At 33.7% G+C, this 20,531-nt stretch overlaps 3 protein-coding genes across 3 annotated transcripts; 2 read left to right on the top strand and 1 right to left on the bottom strand.

Moving 5' to 3' along the window:
• The first annotated feature begins 203 nt into the window (after window positions 1–203).
• Window positions 204–4,566, top strand: LOC110613017 (bifunctional phosphatase IMPL2, chloroplastic). Its single transcript, XM_043956288.1, has 9 exons — window positions 204–721; window positions 1,406–1,484; window positions 1,681–1,775; window positions 1,865–1,914; window positions 2,827–2,951; window positions 3,152–3,218; window positions 3,692–3,781; window positions 4,127–4,238; window positions 4,332–4,566. Exons 1-9 carry the CDS (start codon window positions 391–393, stop codon window positions 4,400–4,402), a joined length of 1,020 nt encoding a protein of 339 aa, XP_043812223.1. The 5' UTR covers window positions 204–390; the 3' UTR covers window positions 4,403–4,566.
• A 142-nt stretch (window positions 4,567–4,708) lies between these two features.
• Window positions 4,709–7,953, top strand: LOC122721180 (probable receptor-like protein kinase At4g39110). The gene has a single exon (XM_043956287.1). The coding sequence runs from the start codon at window positions 5,164–5,166 to the stop codon at window positions 7,738–7,740; it is 2,577 nt and encodes an 858-aa protein (XP_043812222.1). The 5' UTR covers window positions 4,709–5,163; the 3' UTR covers window positions 7,741–7,953.
• A 2,218-nt stretch (window positions 7,954–10,171) lies between these two features.
• Window positions 10,172–17,058, bottom strand: LOC110613398 (SUMO-activating enzyme subunit 2). Its single transcript, XM_021754493.2, has 11 exons — window positions 16,901–17,058; window positions 16,694–16,783; window positions 15,097–15,180; window positions 14,796–15,014; window positions 13,872–13,973; window positions 12,897–13,355; window positions 12,564–12,793; window positions 12,088–12,181; window positions 11,806–11,988; window positions 11,631–11,728; window positions 10,172–10,755 (listed from the first exon to the last, which is right to left on the bottom strand). The coding sequence occupies exons 1-11, from the start codon at window positions 16,931–16,933 to the stop codon at window positions 10,422–10,424; spliced, it is 1,926 nt and encodes a 641-aa protein (XP_021610185.2). The 5' UTR covers window positions 16,934–17,058; the 3' UTR covers window positions 10,172–10,421.
• Window positions 17,059–20,531: the final 3,473 nt, after the last annotated feature.

Genomic DNA, 20,531 nt, shown 5'->3' with positions numbered 1-20,531 from the left:
TTTATTAAGATGTTAATTATTTATTATTTTAAAGTAAATATAAAAATATGATTTTATAATAATAATAATAATCAAAATTAAAATTAAAATAATAATTAAAATTGAATCAGGATCGGAATTACTTCAAATGGAAGCGATCCTATATTTGATTTCAAATCTGATTCTGGAGAAAAATTATTTTAATTTCATTTCTAATTCTCAGTTAGAACAGTAACAAAACAAAACAGAACGCCCCTGCCCGCACAGTCGCAGACCATCACCGTCCTTGCTTCTCTTTCCATCTCTCAGGCATCAGCCGTCACTCTCCTCCCTCCCTCCCTCCCTCTCTCTCTCTCTCTCTCTCTCTCTCTCAGCATTTTCGTCCTATTTAAATCCTATTTATATTTTGAAATGCTCTCTCAATCTCAATCCTCTTTCCTTTCTCAATCCCCCAAGTACTGTCCCTCCCACTGCTTTCCAAACACCGCCACCGCCACCACCGTCTCGTTTCCAGCACTCACACTTCATTCCCCTCTCTGTCTCCATATCCACCCAAAGTTTGCTTCCACGATGACCTCAAATTCGAAACTTTCTGATCACTCTGATACTCTCCAGTCTTTGATCTCCGAAACCGACCTGGACCGCTTCGCTGATGTCGCCAACGAGCTTGCTGATGCCTCCGGTGAAGTTATTCGCAAGTACTTCCGAAAAAAATTTGAAATTCTCGATAAGGAGGATTTGAGTATGTTAAATGTTTAATCTATGTTTTCTTATACATTTACTTGTATGCTGAATTTGCTAGCTCAAGGAGTCGTATTTCCAGCTGAATTTGTTTTTTATTGACAATTGGGAACTGCAGGCTTCGTTTCATTTAGTTGGTAGAAAATGTGGGTAGGGGAAGGGAAAAGGCTGGAAATTTTTCAGTTTTGTATTTTGTGTTGCTTCAATGCAGTTCTGGCAATCTGGCTAAATTGACAGCAACTGGAATCTTCACATTTCTAGACTATTGGTTTTAAACTGTTCAATAATGGGTGTTTTGGTGATATTTGCTAGGGCTCCGAAATTTCTAGTTAGGGATTATCTGATATTAACATGTAGCTTGATCAAATTCCTTAACTTTGGTTCTGTTATGAGAGTAGTCTGGGAAAAGGAACTCTGGTACTAGTAAATTTATCTTTTGCTTCTGTTTTAGATTTTTACTATTAGTTAGATCACTAAGCCAAATCCTTGCATAGTTTAGTTGAAGGGCAGACAAGTTTTTTCTTCGGTCTCAAATTTCCTAACATCATGATCGAGGCACATATTTTCTTTTCTTATTCTGCTTTCCCGCCCTATAATGATAAAGGTTGTGTCTTGCACCTGTAACTTAGTGCATTTGTTAGTTCCTATTTGTATCCTCAGTTTTCTGGTATTCAATTCTCTAAAGGTCCTGTAACAATTGCGGACAAAGCAGCTGAGGAATCTATGGTCTCAATTATATTGGAGAATTTTCCATCTCATGCAGTGTGAGTTGCTTATCCTATTCTTAAAGCCTTGTAGCATTCTGTTCGATCCCTGTTAAATGAAGGGGGAAGATGTGTTACTGTCTGTCTAAGAAATTGAATGCTTGCTTAATCAGCATAAATAGATAATTGGTTGAGTTGCTAAGACTTAATTAGTAGGTTTATTTTTCTCTAACTTTTGGAAATTTTTTGATTTTAGTTATGGTGAGGAGAATGGCTGGAGGTGTAAAAAGAAGATCTCTGACTATGTTTGGGTTTTGGATCCAATAGATGGCACAAAGAGTTTTATTACCGGTTTGCCTCTCTTTATTCCTTTTTGTCATCAAGTTCTGATCTTTGAAGTATTTTCTTAAATAGCTTGATGCTGCTTTCATTTGTTCCAGGCAAGCCCTTGTTTGGTACACTCATTGCTCTACTGCACAGAGGTAAACCGGTGAGTCTATCACTTGTCTTCTGGTTGCAACTTGAAAGCTTAGAAAGAGAGGAATGGCTTTTAGAGTAAATAGGTTTGTTGAAGTGTTTTGCATAAATTAAAACAAGATACTTTTTGTTTGTTTGTACTGTAGCTTTTGAAATGAAAGATGCTTTCTCCCCTCTTGTATTTAATATAGAGGAAAGTACCTATGTGATCAAGCTTACCTATGTTATTAGTAAAATATTCTGAAAATTTTATAAAGCCGCTATGGACTGGAGTTGTAGGAAACAAGGCATTGCAACTCATGTTATCCTTTCTGAGTGGATAAATTCCATGCATTTACTGGATCTCTATCAAAGGGCAGTGTTTACTATCATTGAGTGAGCTACAAATTATCCTGTCACTCGCAGAAAAACTAGAATGTTGTTCTCGTATAACTATCAGGAAGTGCTTGTTTGCAGTAACTTTGGGCTTGATGTCAGTTAATTGTATAACTTACAAAGACCTTACATCATTATAGATCTAACTGATTTGGTTGAACTTTTTATAACTCTTTACCTATTTATCACTTCAAGAAGGGCATTATGTTATGTAATGGTAAAACTATTAGGTTTGCGACTATCAAGCCCCAGGTCCAAGGGAAAATAGGCAATAATAGGATTATCTACAGAGTTATCTCCCCTGAACTTCTCTTTTATGCAAACATAACAAGGCAACAGTCTTCTTATTATACATTTTTTATGTGTTATTAATGGTTGATAGAAGCATCATTCATTTTTATGCATTTCTTTGGTTTGCATATCCTTGTAATGTCTTAAGCATTGAATCTCACCATAAGATTCATTTGCTAGAGAAATGCATGGCAAGTTTTGAGTGCACAACTTGTATGAGTGTTGGACTCTTTCTAAAGTGCGAAAAATGTGTTCCCAGATTGTTGGCGTAATTAATCAACCTATACTGAGAGAGAGATGGATTGGGATAAGTGGAAGGAGAACAACATTGAATGGGGAAGAATTGTCTACACGCTCTTGTGCAAAACTGTCACAAGCATACTTGTATGTTCTTGCGGTCTTCTTTGTCTTTCTACTGAAAAAATAGAAGGGTTGATGTGCATGAATCTGAATTTGTAACTTGATTAAAATATTTGCACTGCTGGAGATGTAGTTAACTTTTCTCATGCATTTCATATGAGTAGTGTGTATCTTTAACTTATCTATCTCTTTCTCTTTTTCTCTGTCTGCCCTCCCTTGGGTAGGTATACCACCAGCCCGCATCTATTCAGTGGTGATGCTGAAGAGGCTTTTGCTCGTGTTAGAAGTAAGGTCTGTATAATCTGTTCGAATTTGGTTTTGGTTTTTAGCTGTAATTACAGAATAACTAAGTGACATCACTTTGCTGCTCTTCTTTAAATTTGACAAGTATCCAATTTAGAATCTACATCAATTCCTATAGTCTTGCCTATACTTTGTATTTTTCTATAATCATGAATTTCAGTTCTGAAATTCATATATTATGTAAGGGTAATTCTCATGCATATCTTTTTTACCTTTCAATTTCCTTTTCTCTTTCCATGAAATACCAGCTAGAATACAATAGTACAAACTTGCATCATTTGATGAACTCTTTGGCGAGACTTGTTGATAGCCAAACCTAGCTTGATTCTTAGAGGCATAGGCCTATATACAATGTTTTCTCAATGAACAATAAACTTTTATAAAGCATTTAATGTTCATCAATCTTTTTTGTTTTAATTTATTTATTTTGAACTCCCTTTCCGTGTTTTTCTTGTCTATAGGTGAAAGTGCCATTATACGGCTGTGACTGTTATGCTTATGCCCTTTTGGCGTCTGGATATGTGGATCTTGTTATCGAGTCTGGTCTCAAGGTATGTAGCGTGCATTTTCATGTGCTTTTTTATCAATACACTTGGCATGCGTGGTTAGTCTCCATGGAGGATAAGGACTGTCCTAACTATTCAGTTTATAGTAGGTGCAGATGTTTTCCAGGAAATCAAGATGTCATATAAAAGGAGGTCTTCTTGTATCATTATTAATATTTCTTTTTATACAGCATGTTTGCAATGACTCTTGTAAAACCCACCGAGGCAGAAAACCAAAAAAAAAAAAATGTAGTAACTTGTTTAATTATCAAGCTCTGCAGATCATGTGTTCTGAATTAACTTTATCTCTATAAATGTAGTTTTATCATTTTTTTCTTCTCCCTTTAACAGCCGTACGATTTCCTTTCCCTTGTACCCGTGATAGAGGGTGCTGGAGGAATTATAACTGATTGGAAAGGACATGATCTTCATTGGGATGCTTCTCCAGATTCTCGTGCAACAAGTAGGTTTACATTCTTTCATGGTCACATTATTCTGATTTGCCTTCACTTGACACGGGATTCATCTCTTCATTCAATTCATCATTTATTTTCAGGTTTCAACGTGGTGGCAGCTGGAGACAAACAGATTCACCAACAAGTACTAGATTCTTTGCAATGGAATTGAAGATTTCCACAGATTTGGGCACCTCCCTCTCCCCTATTTCATTAGAATAATTGGTGGGACTGCATGCTCTGAATTGTAAAGTTTCTACATTATATCACGATCAAGTATTTTTTAGAAGTATGGAATATCGTATTTATTTATTTATAAGAACTCCGTTTTAGAAACCGACTCTAATTAGTTAAAGTCTATTAGTAATGTAGCTCACAGTTTAGCCACGAAAGTCCTATCTTATATAATTAGTTTTTTTTGTAGAAAAATTATATGGTACAATTGTGATTCATGTTGGCAATTCTAGATGTAATATCAAACTAATTAAAATGTTGGTGAGTTTAGGGATTTGAGTTTTGCTAATTTGGAGGGGGTCTTGGGTTAGCAAATAAAATATATACAAGAAAATATAAATAACAGCTGTAGCCCTAATTTTGCCTGAGAGAGAGAGAGAGAGAGAGATGTACATGAATGGTGATTGACCATTTCAATCATTTATGACCGTTATCCGATTAGCAGCTACACTAGAAAAAACAAAAAAAAGTCTAAATTTTTTATGATCAAAAATTAATTTTCCTAAAACATTGCCTTCTCCTCAGGAAAATTAAGGTAATCTCAGCTTTCAATTCCTTTCCTCCACCTATAATCAAGAAAAAAAAAATAACCAACAATACCCAATTCCAATTCCCATTATAGGGAATGAAACATTTTTCTCTCAAAATCTCTTAATCACTCGAAATTCTAAAACCATCATCCACCCTCGCCCAGGAGGGATGGAGATAGAAAAGAAAAGATATTTATTCAATCTTTTTCTATCTTCCTCACTGTCGTCATCTTCGATGGCTATCCTCCTGGCTCTCATCTATGTCTTCTTTGTTAATGTTGCCTCTGCAGAAGTCGCCAGCTTCACTCCTGCTGATCAGATTCTTATCAGTTGTGGCGCTAAAAGCTTGTCAGCTATTCCTGATGGAAGAGTTTTCAAGACTGATCATGAAGCTCAAAGTTTCTTAAAAACTGACGAGGATATATTAGTTACTACAACTTCTGCAGATGTTCCTTCCCCTATATATTTGTCTGCAAGGATTTTTGTTCAGGAAGCTACTTATTCTTTTACTATGAAATCTCCAGGATGGCATTGGGTTCGTCTTCATTTTTTTCCATTCACTAACACTAGATTTCATCTTCAGACGGCAACATTTTCAGTCACTACTGATAAGTATGTTCTTCTCCACGACTTCCATGTCAACAATGAAACCAGACCTTTTCTCAGAGAGTACCTTATTAATGTGACTGATCCACTTGTTTCCCTTCACTTTATACCTATGAAGAATTCTGCTGCGTTCATCAATGCCATTGAGGTTGTTTCTGCTCCTGATGTTTTGCTTTCCGATGAAGGCACTGGCCTTTCGCCGGTTTCGAGCTTTTCGGGCTTGACAAGTTACGGATACCAGGTTGTTTACAGGATTAATGTTGGAGGACCTTTGATTACTTCGACAAATGATACCCTTTGGAGGACTTGGGAAAATGATAATAAGTATCTTAAAGACAGAGCTTTGGCTAAGAGTGTATCAATCCCTACTTCCTCCATCAAGTATGGAACAGGAATCTCACCTCTAATTGCACCTGCAACAGTTTATTCATCTGCTCAGCAGATGGCTGATTCACAAACTTCGGTAGCAAATTTCAACGTAACATGGCAATTTAAGGTTGATACATTGTTTAACTACTTGGTCCGGCTGCATTTTTGTGACATTGTGAGTAAATCCCTTAATGATCTTTACTTCAACGTGTACGTTAATGGAAAAATGGCAATTTCTGGTTTGGATTTATCATCCATCACAGGCCAATTGGCATCTCCATATTTTAAGGACATTGTGGTGAATTCAACCTTGATGACTAATGGACTGAATGTTCAAGTAGGTCCAATGGGTGAGGACACAGGTACTATAAATGCTATTTTAAATGGAGTAGAGATCATGAAAATGAGCAGCTCAGTTGATAGTTTGGACGGAGAGTTTGGGGTCGACGGCCAGATGGCTATCGGTAGCCGGAGTACAGTCGCAGCCGTAGGTTTTGCTATGATGTTTGGTGCCTTTGTTGGCCTCGGTGCTATGGTGATCAAGTGGCACAAAAGACCACAAGACTGGCAAAAGAGGAATAGCTTCTCTTCTTGGTTGCTTCCTATCCATGCTAGTGACAGTAGTTTCATGGCAAGCAAAACCTCAATGGGGTCTCATAAATCTACTCTTGGCCTTGGTCGTTATTTCTCCTTGTCAGAGTTGCAGGATGCCACAAAGAACTTTGATCAATCTGCAATAATTGGAGTTGGTGGTTTTGGCAATGTGTATCTCGGTGTGATTGATGACGGTATAAAAGTTGCCGTCAAGAGAGGAAACCCACAGTCCGAACAAGGTATTACAGAGTTCCAAACCGAAATTCAGATGCTGTCCAAGCTCAGACATAGACATTTAGTGTCACTAATTGGGTACTGCGACGAAAACGATGAAATGATCTTAGTTTATGAGTACATGTCGAATGGCCCTTTCAGGGATCATTTATATGGCAAGAACTTACCTCCATTGTCATGGAAGCAAAGACTAGAGATCTCCATTGGATCTGCTCGTGGACTCCATTATCTGCATACTGGAACTGCACAAGGAATCATTCATCGAGACGTGAAGACGACAAATATTTTACTCGACGATGCTTTCGTCGCTAAAGTTGCAGACTTTGGGTTATCCAAGGATGCACCAATGGGTCAAGGCCATGTGAGCACAGCAGTGAAGGGAAGCTTTGGTTACTTAGATCCTGAGTACTTCAGGAGACAGCAACTGACAGATAAATCAGATGTGTACTCATTTGGGGTGGTGCTGCTTGAGGTGTTATGTGCAAGGCCAGCCATTAATCCACAGCTCCCAAGAGAGCAAGTTAACTTAGCTGAATGGGCTATGCAATGGAAGAGAAAAGGATTGCTTGAGAAGATCATTGATCCTGTTCTTGTAGGCACAATCAATCCTGAATCAATGAAGAAATTTGCAGAAGCCGCAGAAAAATGTCTAGCTGAACATGGAGTTGACAGACCTACAATGGGAGATGTTCTCTGGAACTTGGAATATGCATTACAACTTCAAGAAGCATTCTCACAAGGAAAATCTGACGATGAAACTAAACAATCCACAGGCGTAGCTGCTTCACCACTTGTTGCAGCTCCAAGTCCAGCAGCACCCACCATTGATGATCGTCCAGTTTCAGTTCCTGATCAAAACACAGGCCCTGCTGAAGTTAGAGCCATCGATGAACATTCAGGAACAGCAATGTTTGCCCAATTTTCTGGGTTGAATGGGAGATAAAAAATTTGTATAAAATTATGCTTTACTAACTGAAGAGACTTCTAAATCAGTAACAGTTTCAAGAATTTGACTCCATCTTCTTTGTAATTTATGAGGAGCACCCACCACACCAGTGGTGGAAACTTTTGCTGTTTGCTTCAAGAACTGGATAATATTTAGCAGCATTTAATGGCTAGGATTGCTCATATAATTTTTTATACGTATGATGGTGTATCTAGCTGAGTGCTCTAACCATTTTTTATTTTTCAAAAACTTGCTGCTTTTTTTTTTTAGTATTGATTTCATGGTTATAGAGATTTGTATCTATAACCATTTTTAATTAACTGGAATGGATAGACTCAATAGTTTCAGCAGAACAAACATGATTTTCCTAATAGAAAATTTTGTAATTGTTACTCTTGGCAGCAAACAGAGAGGGCTTCATCTAATTGGAAATTATATGTTTTGATTACCCTGCTGTTGGAGAGCTAGCTCTTTCAATTTCAAATCCTTGCTTGCTTGTTTTTTTTTTTTTCCAAGGATATGTTGCATTTTAATAATTATTTAGATATAAATCTAATTAAATAATTAATATATTTTTGTGAGATAACTGTGGTGAATAGAGAAATCTAACTCATATGATTCGATTTAAATAAGTGGTGAATAAAAATAAAATAAATGAAATAAATATATATTTAAAAAAGAATTTTCTATAAAAGATTAATAATTTTCATCTATTTTTTATTAATTAAAATATATTTATAATAATTTTATTAATAATATTTATAAGTTTATTTTTTAATATAAATTATTAATAACTAATTTAATGAAATTAATTTTTAAAGGTATTTATTGCGAAAAAATCTTTCCACTGTAAACTCATTAAAATTATTGTTGAAATGATATAATAATTTAATACACTTTCTAATATTGAAATTTAATTTTCTTTTTAAATTTAAATATTCTAACACATTATCCATTAAAATAATATTTTAATTTTATTATTTATAAATTTGAATAGTCTAACCAATTATTTATAAAAATAATATTTGATTTATATTTAATTTTTTTAAATTTAATTTATTTAACTTATTACCTATTAAACTTATATTTCTCAAATTTAAATGGTTCATGAAACTATTAAATATCTAACATTACTCGTTCAACATTTTTTGTTCTGAAAATTTAAATTTTAAGTTTGCTAAATTTAAATGGTACAATATATAATTTTAATTACATAAATAATTTAATAACTAAATGAAATAAATAAAAAAAATCATTTCTTAGTAATAAAAATTATATGTAAAATTAAATTAAATAATCAAGAAATAATTAAAAAAATATTAGAGGGTGACTCGGAATTAAACTGTTAAAAATGAAAAGTAAATTTTTTAGATAAAGAAAAAGAAATTAAATAATATAATATGTAAAATAAAAAATATATATATATATATTTTTTATTATTTTCTTTTTATAATTTTTTTTTATTCCACATATTGTCATATTATTAAATTAATATATACTCCAAAATCACTTGAAACCAATAGGGAAAGGGAAAAGAAGTGAGATTTATATTCAATCGGATACCATTTTGTAGATGCCAACAGCAACAGGCAAGTGATTAATATGAATTAGGTATATTAATTCATATAATTAAGGAAAAATATTTCTAGAGCCACAGGATTTGATTGATTAGCGTTTTAAAATGGCAATAAAAAGAAAGGAAATATTAAGTATGGGATAAGAGAAAGTATAGACGAGGATGTGGAAGACGTTGATCTTAATTACAATTAGCCAACCCCTCAATCTCAACTCCTTAATTACTTTAGTTTAATCATCTTCATCCCTTGGGAGCCACCCAGCCCTTCCTCAGCTTTTCAACTCTTCTGCTCATATTAAACACTCAAATTAAAAACAAACACTTTCTCAGAAATGGAGAACCCAGCTCAAACGATCACCTTCGACATGGATTCGCTGCGAAACAATCTTCCAAATAGGTAAGCATCCAAATTCTTTCATCTTTCTTTTTTTCATGATCACAATATTTATATAAATTGTTGTTTCTTTCAGCAGGAGAGGGTTGTCAAGGTACTACTCAGGGAAATCCAAATCATTTACGTGCATGGCCGATGTTCAATGTCTTGAAGATTTAAAGAAAAAAGAACACCCAGATGCCAAGAAAAGGAAGAAATACTCAGAGAGAAGGGAATTGTCAATTCCTTCGTATCCATGTCGAAGGGTATCCAGTACCGCCCAATTTACCCCTCCTTGTGTTGGTGTCTAGATTAATCAACCATCCAAACAAGTCATAAACGATTTTGTAGTTTGCTTAGCTATCACAACAAGACACTACATATACTATATACATATTCAAATTTCTTTGAAATTTAATTTAGACCCTATAATGTGTTTGATATTTATATAATTTCCTTCAACTGTATAGACAATGGGATGCTGCAAGTAATTTTGATATCAAGACAATAAAATCCTATGAACAAATTTGAACACTGATTTGCTTCCAGTTCTGTTAGTCTCTACAACACCAGTAAGCCACAAAAAGGAAATGGGGATACAATTAATGGCATCTACTCATCCAAAAACGCTAGTAAGCTGCAACCTTATAGTGATTATGAGCACCAAAGAATCACCATTTCTCCCTAATTTAACAAAATTAGAATGTTAGAAGGTCCAACGACTTAAACTTATTGCAATTTTTTCTTCTTGTTGCTTGTATCCTGATGATCGAGCATCACAAGCTCATCTTCATCATCGTCAACAACATCAAGCCTTTGGACTTCATTGCTACTATTTGTTTCACCTGCTGAAACCTCTGGCTGTTTTCTCTTCTTCCCAGATATCTCAGTCCCTTCTGAAATTTCATCGAGCTCAACTTCTCTTTCACCCTCTGTTGGCATTGAGGTCGATGTGTTCCCACCATTTCCAACCACCTTGTTATCATCCTTCTTCTCAAGAGAAGCTTGTGTCCATCCAGAGAGAACCATTCCATCAGGTTCCTTCTCTTCGTCAAATTCTTCCCTGAGATAAATCAATAGGGTATAAAAATATTTAGTTGCCAATCCAAGATCAAGACAGGGAAAATTAAAAAACCAGCCAAAAACATCACATTGAATCTGTATATCAAAATCTTTTTAACAGTCTAATTTTACGCAAAGAACCCCAGCAGCACCCATTTATTGTCTCGGACAAAAAAAATTATTGTCACTAAAACTTAAGTGTCTCCGATTAACCTATACACAACATCATAGCTATTTAATTTGATAATTACAAGAGATTACTTCTAACAGTCCACTAGAATGGATAGGAACCATCATCTCACTCCAAAAGAAAATTTGAGCCGAGACTCTAACCCAGAAGACAACTTAAAAACGTTTTTTCTAAGGAGATCATAGGCCCTCAAAATCGAGTATAAAACTTATCCAAAAAAAAATCAACAACACATACAAATTTTGATATTCTTCATTGCTACTATTATCATCATCAGAGGGCCAACAAGTTGCACTAAACTGTTATGGTGTTCTTAATTTGGATAATGTGAGAGAAAAATAATTTCAAATATTTTCTAAAGCCCTGAAGGAACACCTGATACCATGTGATTTAATCATCAGAAACACCAACATAACTGTGGGCAATATTGAGGACAATAAACTAAAATGATCTGATTGCTAAACGTGAACAAGTTAAGAAAGCATATGTGCAGCATCAAGAACTTCCAGAAAAGGTTAATAAAGAACCACTCCCACCACCATCCATACCATAACCAAGCTAAAATATTAGAAGTAGGTCAGATAAAAAAGAACCAACAATGAAATAGATGTCTGAAAAGTAAATAGATTGAAAACCTTTCTTAAGCATAATGTGGAAAAGTATGAAACATTAAGATAAAAACAAACCTATGCTTGATATAGATATTGCAAGTGAACTCCTGTTGAAGATCTTCCACTGTGAGCATTGTCCCACCAGTAACTGAACTAGGGAGCTCAGATAATACCTGATTGGAATCATGGGAGAGAACAATTAGTTGAAATAAAAATAAACAAATAAACCACCTACTTATTGTTTATATACCTTTTCAAGGTTAGCAGTATAATTTGCTATCATATCATCTTCGAGATCATCACCAACTTCATAAAGAAGGGTCGACCCATGCATAATTAATGGGGAGTTCATGCCGAGCTTGGCTTTAACTATCTTCTCAACAAAATCCCTCAGCTTTGAACGGTGAGTATTAATCTCCAGTGCTAGTGGTGACTGTCGCAACCATGAGAATATAAGCAACAGGAAACCAATTTATCCAACACATGTGAAGGTACTTCCACAAAGTTCTATAGCAAACAAAAGACGATCTACCTCAGAACAAACACAGCATGACTTGTTAGGCTCAAAGGGTTCCACTGGCATAAGAAGCATCTTTTTTGATGGATGTTCTAAACAATATGTCATCCTGAATGGATATCAGATTAAAATTAGAACAAATGTGCCATAAAATAATCACAGCTAATATTTCAGAACTCATAAAAATTTAGACACTACATGCCGCTAGTCTTCCATAAAACGAAAGCAAAAGATAGGCAGATTATACATCCAAGCAAAACAGAGAAAGCATCATGTCCCCCCTCCTAGTTTGGAAACGACAAAGAAGTTGGAAACTGAGGCTTAGCTGACAGTTGACAAGTTGAGTAATTCAGAAACAACTGAAAAGGGCAACCTCAGTCCCTCAGGCATACCTCTCAACCACCTTTAAGAGTAACAAGGATAAAGCCACCTGATATGTATCTAAAAAATAGAAAAAAAGTTCATAAGGAGGAAAAGAAACTGAGGCACACCTATAATTATCAATATCCTTTTCCAACACCTTGATAGCTTCAATGACAATCAAACCAGCTACAACAGCATTAGTTGTTGCCACAGCATGCACAATATTACCTGCAATACCTTTAGCTTCAAAAAGGCTATGCATAGGAATCCCAAATGAAGCAGCTCGAATATTTGCGGCAGCAGTAACAAATTCTACTGCTAACTGATCATCCTTGTCAAAACTCAAGTTTCCAATCTCCTGCCACAGAAAGCCTTAACTGTTCATTGGGAAGGCCAAAACATATCATCAAGAGGTTCAATGATTTTATCAATCAATTCCTTAAAAGGACATATCAGCAAACCTTTTCTCTGCACGCAAAAAATAGTTTCAAAGATTCAAGAAAAACTGTTGAATTTTCTGTGAGGCTCCATATGTCCTGTGGGTTCTTCAAGCCCAAAGATGTCATGGCAGACACTGATAAAGGATCATCAGTTGCACACTTCTTATCAACATTGCCATTTTGATGATTCAGATGTTCAGGAAGAACATCCCGACTATAAATGGGCTTTGGCCTATTACGGTTTTTCCAAGTCTCTTGATTTTTTAAAGCTATCTCAATGTTATAACCGAACACATGATCATATATTCTCCTTCCATATTGCTCAATGTCTTCATTGTTTCTCCATTCAAATACATCTTCTCCATGTTCTGATGAGTTGGAAGCATCACTAGAGCGAACATTTAAATCATTTTCCTGATTCTTGTCTCCAAACAGCTTAGAAAAAAGCAGGTCCTTAGCCCAAACTATACAGTGAACAAACTGCAGTTTTAAACCAAGACAGCAAAATATCAAATATATGAGGCACATTGTCTTGATATATTTCTTGATAATTATGTGAAGAACTAACATAATTCTCACAGATCAAACATTTTCTTATAAGTCAATTACTTAATTTCCATGTTGAAAAGGTAGTAGGTAACATATCAGTAAGGCAGTTTCTGAAATGAGGAAGTCAACAAACAAGTAAACACCATTCACAAATGGCTATTTGTCAACATCTATCTAAAGGAAGGGGGTCCCAAAAACTTCTAGAAAGCAAATAAAAAAAGGGCAGCTCAGAGACATTCAAAATTTAGTGCCACTTGATTCCAGGTTTCTTCCTGGTTTTGAGATATTTTCTCTTACCTAAGAAGTTTACAATTAGCTAAAAATCTAGGGTATGTTTAATTGCTTTTGTCAACTCCAAGCCCAAATTAACCAGAGAGCATCCACCACCACCACGCTCCAAAATAATAGTAAAAAGAATTATACTGACAAGCATCAATAACCACATACCTTGGATGGAGTACTAGTAATGGTACACACAGGATATGTCTTCGGGGCAGGTTTTGGCTGACACTCATAGCACTCTGTTTTCCCCTTCACATGCACTGTGACCTGACACCATAACACAGAAGAAAAAAAATATATTATCATCATTATCCCAAATAAACAAACAAATAACGTCAAGAAATATAAACTTGCAAACATAAGAATCTTATGGTGTATACAAGCATAATGGTTAAGCAGAACAGTAAAGAGATTATTTAACTGCATCAAATAAATTGAAAGAAGCAGAATAAATTCTTCTAGCTGTTTAATGTTTGAAATTCACAACCTGTTCATAATCTAGTTTTCCTGTGTTAATTAAAAATATCTTTTGGCAAAAGGAAAAAAAGCCAGAAACTACAAATTGTTCGTCATACAACCACTTTGAATGAAAAATTTGAAGACCAAAAGAAAAGGGCATAAAGCTCAATCTTACCCATGTACTTGTTGGGATCCATTTTTAACTTTTTGTCTAAATTAACCTAGAAACTTCTAATTGAAGCTCAATTTAGTTTTAGCGCAAGTGTCAAGAGAATCAAGAAATTGAGCATCTTAATTTTTTAAGGCTAAATCAAGAAATTTAGCTCAAAAATCAAGAAATTGAGTTTCTTATCTTTTACCCGAATAAAAAATAAAGAAAATTAGTTGAGACATTCTATTTTGGGCTATATTGACCTGAAACTAGAACTTCAGAGCTAAGTTGGACAAGAAAGCTAAAAAAGGCTAAATTGAACATTCCCAATAATTACAAGAGTACAAAATTGAACATTTAGCCAAAAGGAAGAGGGGGAAGGATAAAGAAATTCTGAAACAAATCAATTATCATATAATAACAAATACTAGAAGAACATCTAAATTCTTGACAAACGACAATATGTATCATTAGATCACCTGCCCTAAGAACCCAGTAGTCCCACTTTCAACCAAAGGAACTTCAGCTGCCAAGCAAAGACGGTTCACATGCCTCCTTGCATCTAAATTATCAAGACCATTCAGAACAACACTAAACTGCTTGAAGAAGTCCACATTGAAGTCTGAATCCTTCACATTTGCATGATACGGTGTAATGCTTATGTGAGGCCTAAATCGCAACACAGCATCCCGAGCAACCTGGATGAAACATTTATTTGAAATATATATGTAAATGTGAACACTTCCCATGTGAGTGAAAATGATGGTGAAAAACGGTTACCTTGGCCTTTGACTGCCCAACATGTGATTGCCGGAACAAAAATTGTCTGTTAAGGTTACTGACTTCTATTGTATCCATGTCAATCTATAGGTAGATACAAGAAAATACATCAAATGATATTGCAAAAGGCCAAGGATCAAGCTCTAGAAGTAAATGCTTAGTGCAATTGAAATTTCAACGCATACTTTAATATCTCCTTAATTGGGCTCCTAAGAAACTAAATATTAGGGGCAATAAAATTTAACTTTTCCATAAGAAATAGATGTCTAGCCACAAAAGCAGTCATGTAGGTATTGGTAAATAATACTGATAAAGCAACCATTTGGTCCTGCATCCGCTTAATTTTCAGATGTGTTCCATCATACATGTTGGTTTGTTGATGACTCAAGTCATCATAAAACCAACAAGTAAATTGCCAGGAAAGCAATCATTTAGTCTTGCAATCAATTACTTCCACATTATTGTTGAGCAATTCAAGGTATAAGTTGACTTAGCAAGATAGAACAATTACAGTTTTACAACAGCAAAAAAAAAAAAAAAATTATTCTACCAACCTATGATCCTTCATTTTTTTTTAATTAATGAGGGTGGTGAAGAGAGATCTAGTCCTAGTTAACCACTGTCTTAATTCTGGAGTGACAACTCCTAGATCTCACTACCACCCATTAGCACATAGATCAATAAAACCACTTCCACCACTATCTCTGACCCTAACAACAATTCAAAATTCAACAACTCTGTCATAAAGACTTCTAACCATTAGCAACCATTATCTCCTGATGCAACTCCTTAGGCAATCCATGGCTACTGTCTCTTAACAGCCCATAAAACAATTAGTGAACCATAACCCCACCATCTTAAGCTGTATGTCATACTTTTTTTTTGTACGAAGCTGTATGTCATACTTATGTACCTAGCAGGTCACAACCAACATCAGTAAACATAGAACCACATTTGCAACTACTTTGGGACCACATTTAGTTCTCATACTACACAAACGCTGCCAATTGGTTACCCTAGCTCTCACTGGACACTACACGCCTCACCACAGCAAAGGGCCACTGAAATGGAAAACAGTGTCAATACCTCATTGACACTGCAAACCTTGCCAGCTCCATGTTTGACATGCAAGACAACCTTTAGATACCAAACAATCGCACTACCATCTCAAGTTTACATTTAATCTATATTATATAAAACTTGTACTTGCAACATCAAAATATATGTTTTTTACGCAAGTAGCATCACCGGGAAGACATTTCATGAACATTGGTGCTTTCCAACTTTCATAAGCTCATAATTACAATTTGTAAAAAAATTCTTAGATATCATTCTACAGACTATATATTGAAACCCTTAACAGCTATGAAACTCTTTCATAACGAATTACACGAGGGGGTTAAACTCCAATTTAAGAACAAATTGAAACAATAATCCCCAAAACATTAATGACGCTAAAAACGTGTAATTACTCTGTTTCAACCCTAGAAACACTACTATACGTACAACCCGAAAACCAAAAACCTAATTTTAAAAAAAAGAGCCCATTTCTAAAAACCCATTTAATAAAAAAGGCGTGGGAAAGTGAAACACTCACTATATGAATATCTTGAAAGCCAGAGAGAGCGAGCGTCTTGAGTAACTCGCAGCCAATACCACCTGCTCCAACCATAAGGACTTTGGCGCCCTAAAAAACACCCGGAAAACGAACAAAACCCATAAAATTTCCCTTGAATTGAGCAAGCAAAAAATTGAAAAAAGAAATGGAAAAAGAAATAGAAGCAAGTTGGAGTAATTTTAGTACCTTAACAGCAGACGAGTGGCAGAGGGAATCCATTTAGGTATGAGACAGAGAAAGAGAGAACAGAGAAAGAAGAGTGAAGAAGAAGTTGACGAGTCTGTTATTGAAATGGTTAGTTATAGACAAAAAAAAATTAATAGAAAGGTAGAGAAGGGAGAGTAGAGAATCGAACACGGGACGTGCAAGAAGGTGTAGAATCTGTTCTGGGCCAATGAAAGGGAAAAAATAATTTTAGTGATATTATGATTGAATTATAATTTTTTTAATAATATATTTTGTATTTTATTTTAGTGTAATTTTATAAATTATATTATTAAAATTATATGATTATATTTAAATAATTTAAATTTAAATTTTATAAAGTGTTAAATAGTATATAGTATAAATTTATAAATAAATAAATATATAAATAAAATAAGTTAAGGTATAAATAAAATAAATTATTTATGAATTGTTCTAAACTTAATTTAATAAAAATTTAGTTGGTGTGTTTGTACATAAAAATTATTTTCATTAATTTTACATATAATATTATCTAACAATCGTTTAAATATGAATTTCTCTTTTAATTATTAAAAAATTATTAATAATATTATAAAATAATAATACATTCTAATTATTATTAAAAAATTCAATTATATAAATTAAATAATTTAATTAATTAGTTATAATTTATTTTACTAGAAGAGATTTTATGTATATAATCTTATTAATTGAAACTATAATAATAAAATTTAAATTAATATGCTTGTGTATATTTATTATTATTTCAATCATAATATATATTAATTATTTTTTTATATATTAATTACACATATTTTAAATTATATAATTAATAATTATATATAAAAATAATATAATATTCTTACTCAAATTCTATATATAAACTTCAACAACTCGAATTAAGTTCTATATATAAACTTGAATTTAATTCATATAATATTTAATTATTTTGAATTGAATTCTTATTCGAGTTGGATTATGAAATTGTGCTAATAAATTTAAATAAAAATATTTTATTAACATTAAAATATTTTAGATTTTTTTGAACCCAAATTATTAACATGAAAATTTAATATGTCCTGAAAGAGCAAGAGACCATGTAGCGAAAGATAGAAATGCCTTCGTGGAGTTTCGACGAATTCCACATGGAGTTAAATGGATTTATGTGGGCAATAATTCCAAAGTGCAAATTAAAAGGATTGGAATATGCAAACTAGATATATTTGGTGGCCGAACCCTCTACCTACATGATGAGCATAAACTGAAATTTGGTGTTCATTATTATATTGATTAAGCTAGATTTTAATGTTATGTTTCATTCTGACGGTGTTGATTTATACTTGAAACAAATTAAGTATGATACTGAATATTTTCTAGATGGTTTTATTGTAATGAATGTTGAACAAAGTCGTAATAATATATGTTTTTCTTTGTTTACATTTTCTTTTGATTTATCAAATGATGTAAATTTATGGTATCCTAGGTTAGTCACATTAGCCAACAATATATGAATAGGTTAGTTAAAGAAGACTTACTAAGAAATATAGACAAAGTAGGATTATCTACTTGTGAATATTGCCTAGTTAGAAAAATAACAAGAAAACTATTTGAAAAAGGTACAAAAGCCTAGACTTCATTACAGTTAATCCACTCTGACATTTGTAGTCCAATGAATATTAGGGCTAGATATGGTACTATTTATTTCATTACATTTATCGATGATTTTACTCAATTCAGACATATTTATTTAATTTCTCAAAAGTTCAAAGCTCTAAGTTGTTTTATTAAGTTTATGAACTTAGTTAAGAATCAATTAGATACAAAAATTAAAGCTTTTAAGACTGATCAAGGTCAAGAATACTTGTTTGATAAGTTTAAAAGGTTATATTATGAAAAGGGAATTCAACGACAGCGGACTATTCCTTGTATACTGCAACAAAATGGTGTTGTGAAATGACAAAATAGAACCTTACTAGAAATAGTTAGGTCTATGATGGTATAAGCAAATTTGCATATTACCTATTGCAGTAATGCATTGCTTACTGCTACATTTGTTCTTAACCATGTGCATTTTAAATCAGTTACCACAACTCTATATGAGTTATGGACTAATAAAAAATCCGATTTAAGTATTCTAAAATCTTGGGGTGTATTTTGCTTTTGTTTATAATCATTATGATAAGTATAAAAAATTAGGTCCAAAAGGAAAGAAGTGTATTTTTATAAGATACTCAGAACAGTCAAAAGGACATGTAATTATAGATGAACAAGATAGTGGTATGGTAACTGAATTTGAATTACGAGATGTCACGTTCTTAGAAAATAAATTTTCTAAACAAGCTGAGATAGGTCAAGACTTGTCTCTTTATGAAACTGAAGACCAAACTGCTTCTGCTATAGAACCTAAAATGGATTCTTTTCCTAGTAAAAATATTTCAAATGATAATGAACCAGTTTCTATTGATGTTGAAATACAATCTATAGTGAATCCATTAGATATTTATGGTCTTAGTGGGAGTAACTCTAACATTGATAAATCAAGTTATCAATCTCAACCAAGGCGAACTAGTCATCCATATATTTTTTATTGTCATTTTGAGAATGAAAGGAAAGCATTTATAGTTACTCCACAAGATAAAGAGGAGCTGAGAAATGTGAATGAGGCTCTTACATGCTCCGCTAAGGATAAGTAGATTAATGCAACAGAAAAAGAAATGGAGTCTATAAAACCAAATCAATTGTGAAAATTAGTTGATTTACCTGTAAGATGAAAAGCTATTGGGAATAAATAGGTTCTCAAATTCAAGCCTAAGACTGATATAGAAAGGTCAACCTATAAGTTTCGTTAAGAAAAGTCAAGAACACAAGATTTGTAGACTTAGAAGGTCTATTTATGGCATTAAGCAGTCTTCTAGATAATAATATATTCGATTTCGTAATGCGATTATGTCGTATAATTTCACTATGATTGATGAAAACCATTGTGTTTATACTAAAAGGTATAAAAATGAGTTTGTAATCTTATCATTGTATGTCGATGACATACTTATAATTGGTAGTGACAAGGAATATGTTATGAAAAATAAAAGAGTGACTATAATATAAATTCTAGATGAAAGATATGGGTGAAGCAGCATATATTTTTGGAGTTAAGATTTTAAGAAATGGTTCAAAGAAATTATTATCTCTTTCATAAAAGCCATATATTAAAAAATTCTTGAACGATTTAATATGCAAGATTGTAAGCTGATTGACACTCTTATTTCAAAAAGCAAAGCTTTAAGCTAGAAAATATGTTCTAAGGCTCCACAAGAAAAGGAACAAATGAGTAGAGTTTCTTATGCTAACACAACCAGTAGTCTAATGTACACTATTGTAACGACCCGAAAATCGGACCGCTACCGGCGCCAGGATCCGAGTCGACTTAAGGCCGCCGGGACCCGTAACAAGCCAAACATACATCCTGGAAACCTGTTTAATCCCATACATGATCAAGAACATACATAAAAATTAAAACTTTTCTTTCATACACTCTATCATACGCCAAACTCAACCTGTGCATGCACTGAACATATACATAATCATATCTTGACCCCTCTGTGGGATCTCATCAATGCCCCCAATGGGTGGC

The sequence above is a fragment of the Manihot esculenta genome, chromosome 4 (genome assembly GCF_001659605.2).
Source record: "Manihot esculenta cultivar AM560-2 chromosome 4, M.esculenta_v8, whole genome shotgun sequence".
NCBI lineage: Eukaryota > Viridiplantae > Streptophyta > Magnoliopsida > Malpighiales > Euphorbiaceae > Manihot > Manihot esculenta.
The sequence above is the reverse complement of the archived record's forward strand: the minus strand, read 5'-3'. Positions and strand labels throughout refer to the sequence as shown.

Excerpts from the sequence above, each read along its gene's own strand:
- LOC122721180 (XM_043956287.1), top strand. The coding sequence starts at position 5,164 with ATGGAGATAGAAAAGAAAAGATATTTATTCAATCTTTTTCTATCTTCC.
- LOC110613017 (XM_043956288.1), top strand. The coding sequence starts at position 391 with ATGCTCTCTCAATCTCAATCCTCTTTCCTTTCTCAATCCCCCAAGTAC. Across the intron at positions 1,915-2,826 it reads TACTGCACAGAGGTAAACCG|ATTGTTGGCGTAATTAATCA; the intron begins GTGAGTCTATCA and ends ATGTGTTCCCAG. Across the intron at positions 3,782-4,126 it reads TTATCGAGTCTGGTCTCAAG|CCGTACGATTTCCTTTCCCT; the intron begins GTATGTAGCGTG and ends TCCCTTTAACAG.
- LOC110613398 (XM_021754493.2), bottom strand. The coding sequence starts at position 16,933 with ATGGATTCCCTCTGCCACTCGTCTGCTGTTAAG. Across the intron at positions 13,974-14,795 it reads CTACTGGGTTCTTAGGGCAG|GTCACAGTGCATGTGAAGGG; the intron begins GTGATCTAATGA and ends TTATGGTGTCAG. Across the intron at positions 11,989-12,087 it reads CATGCTGTGTTTGTTCTGAG|TCACCACTAGCACTGGAGAT; the intron begins GTAGATCGTCTT and ends TGGTTGCGACAG.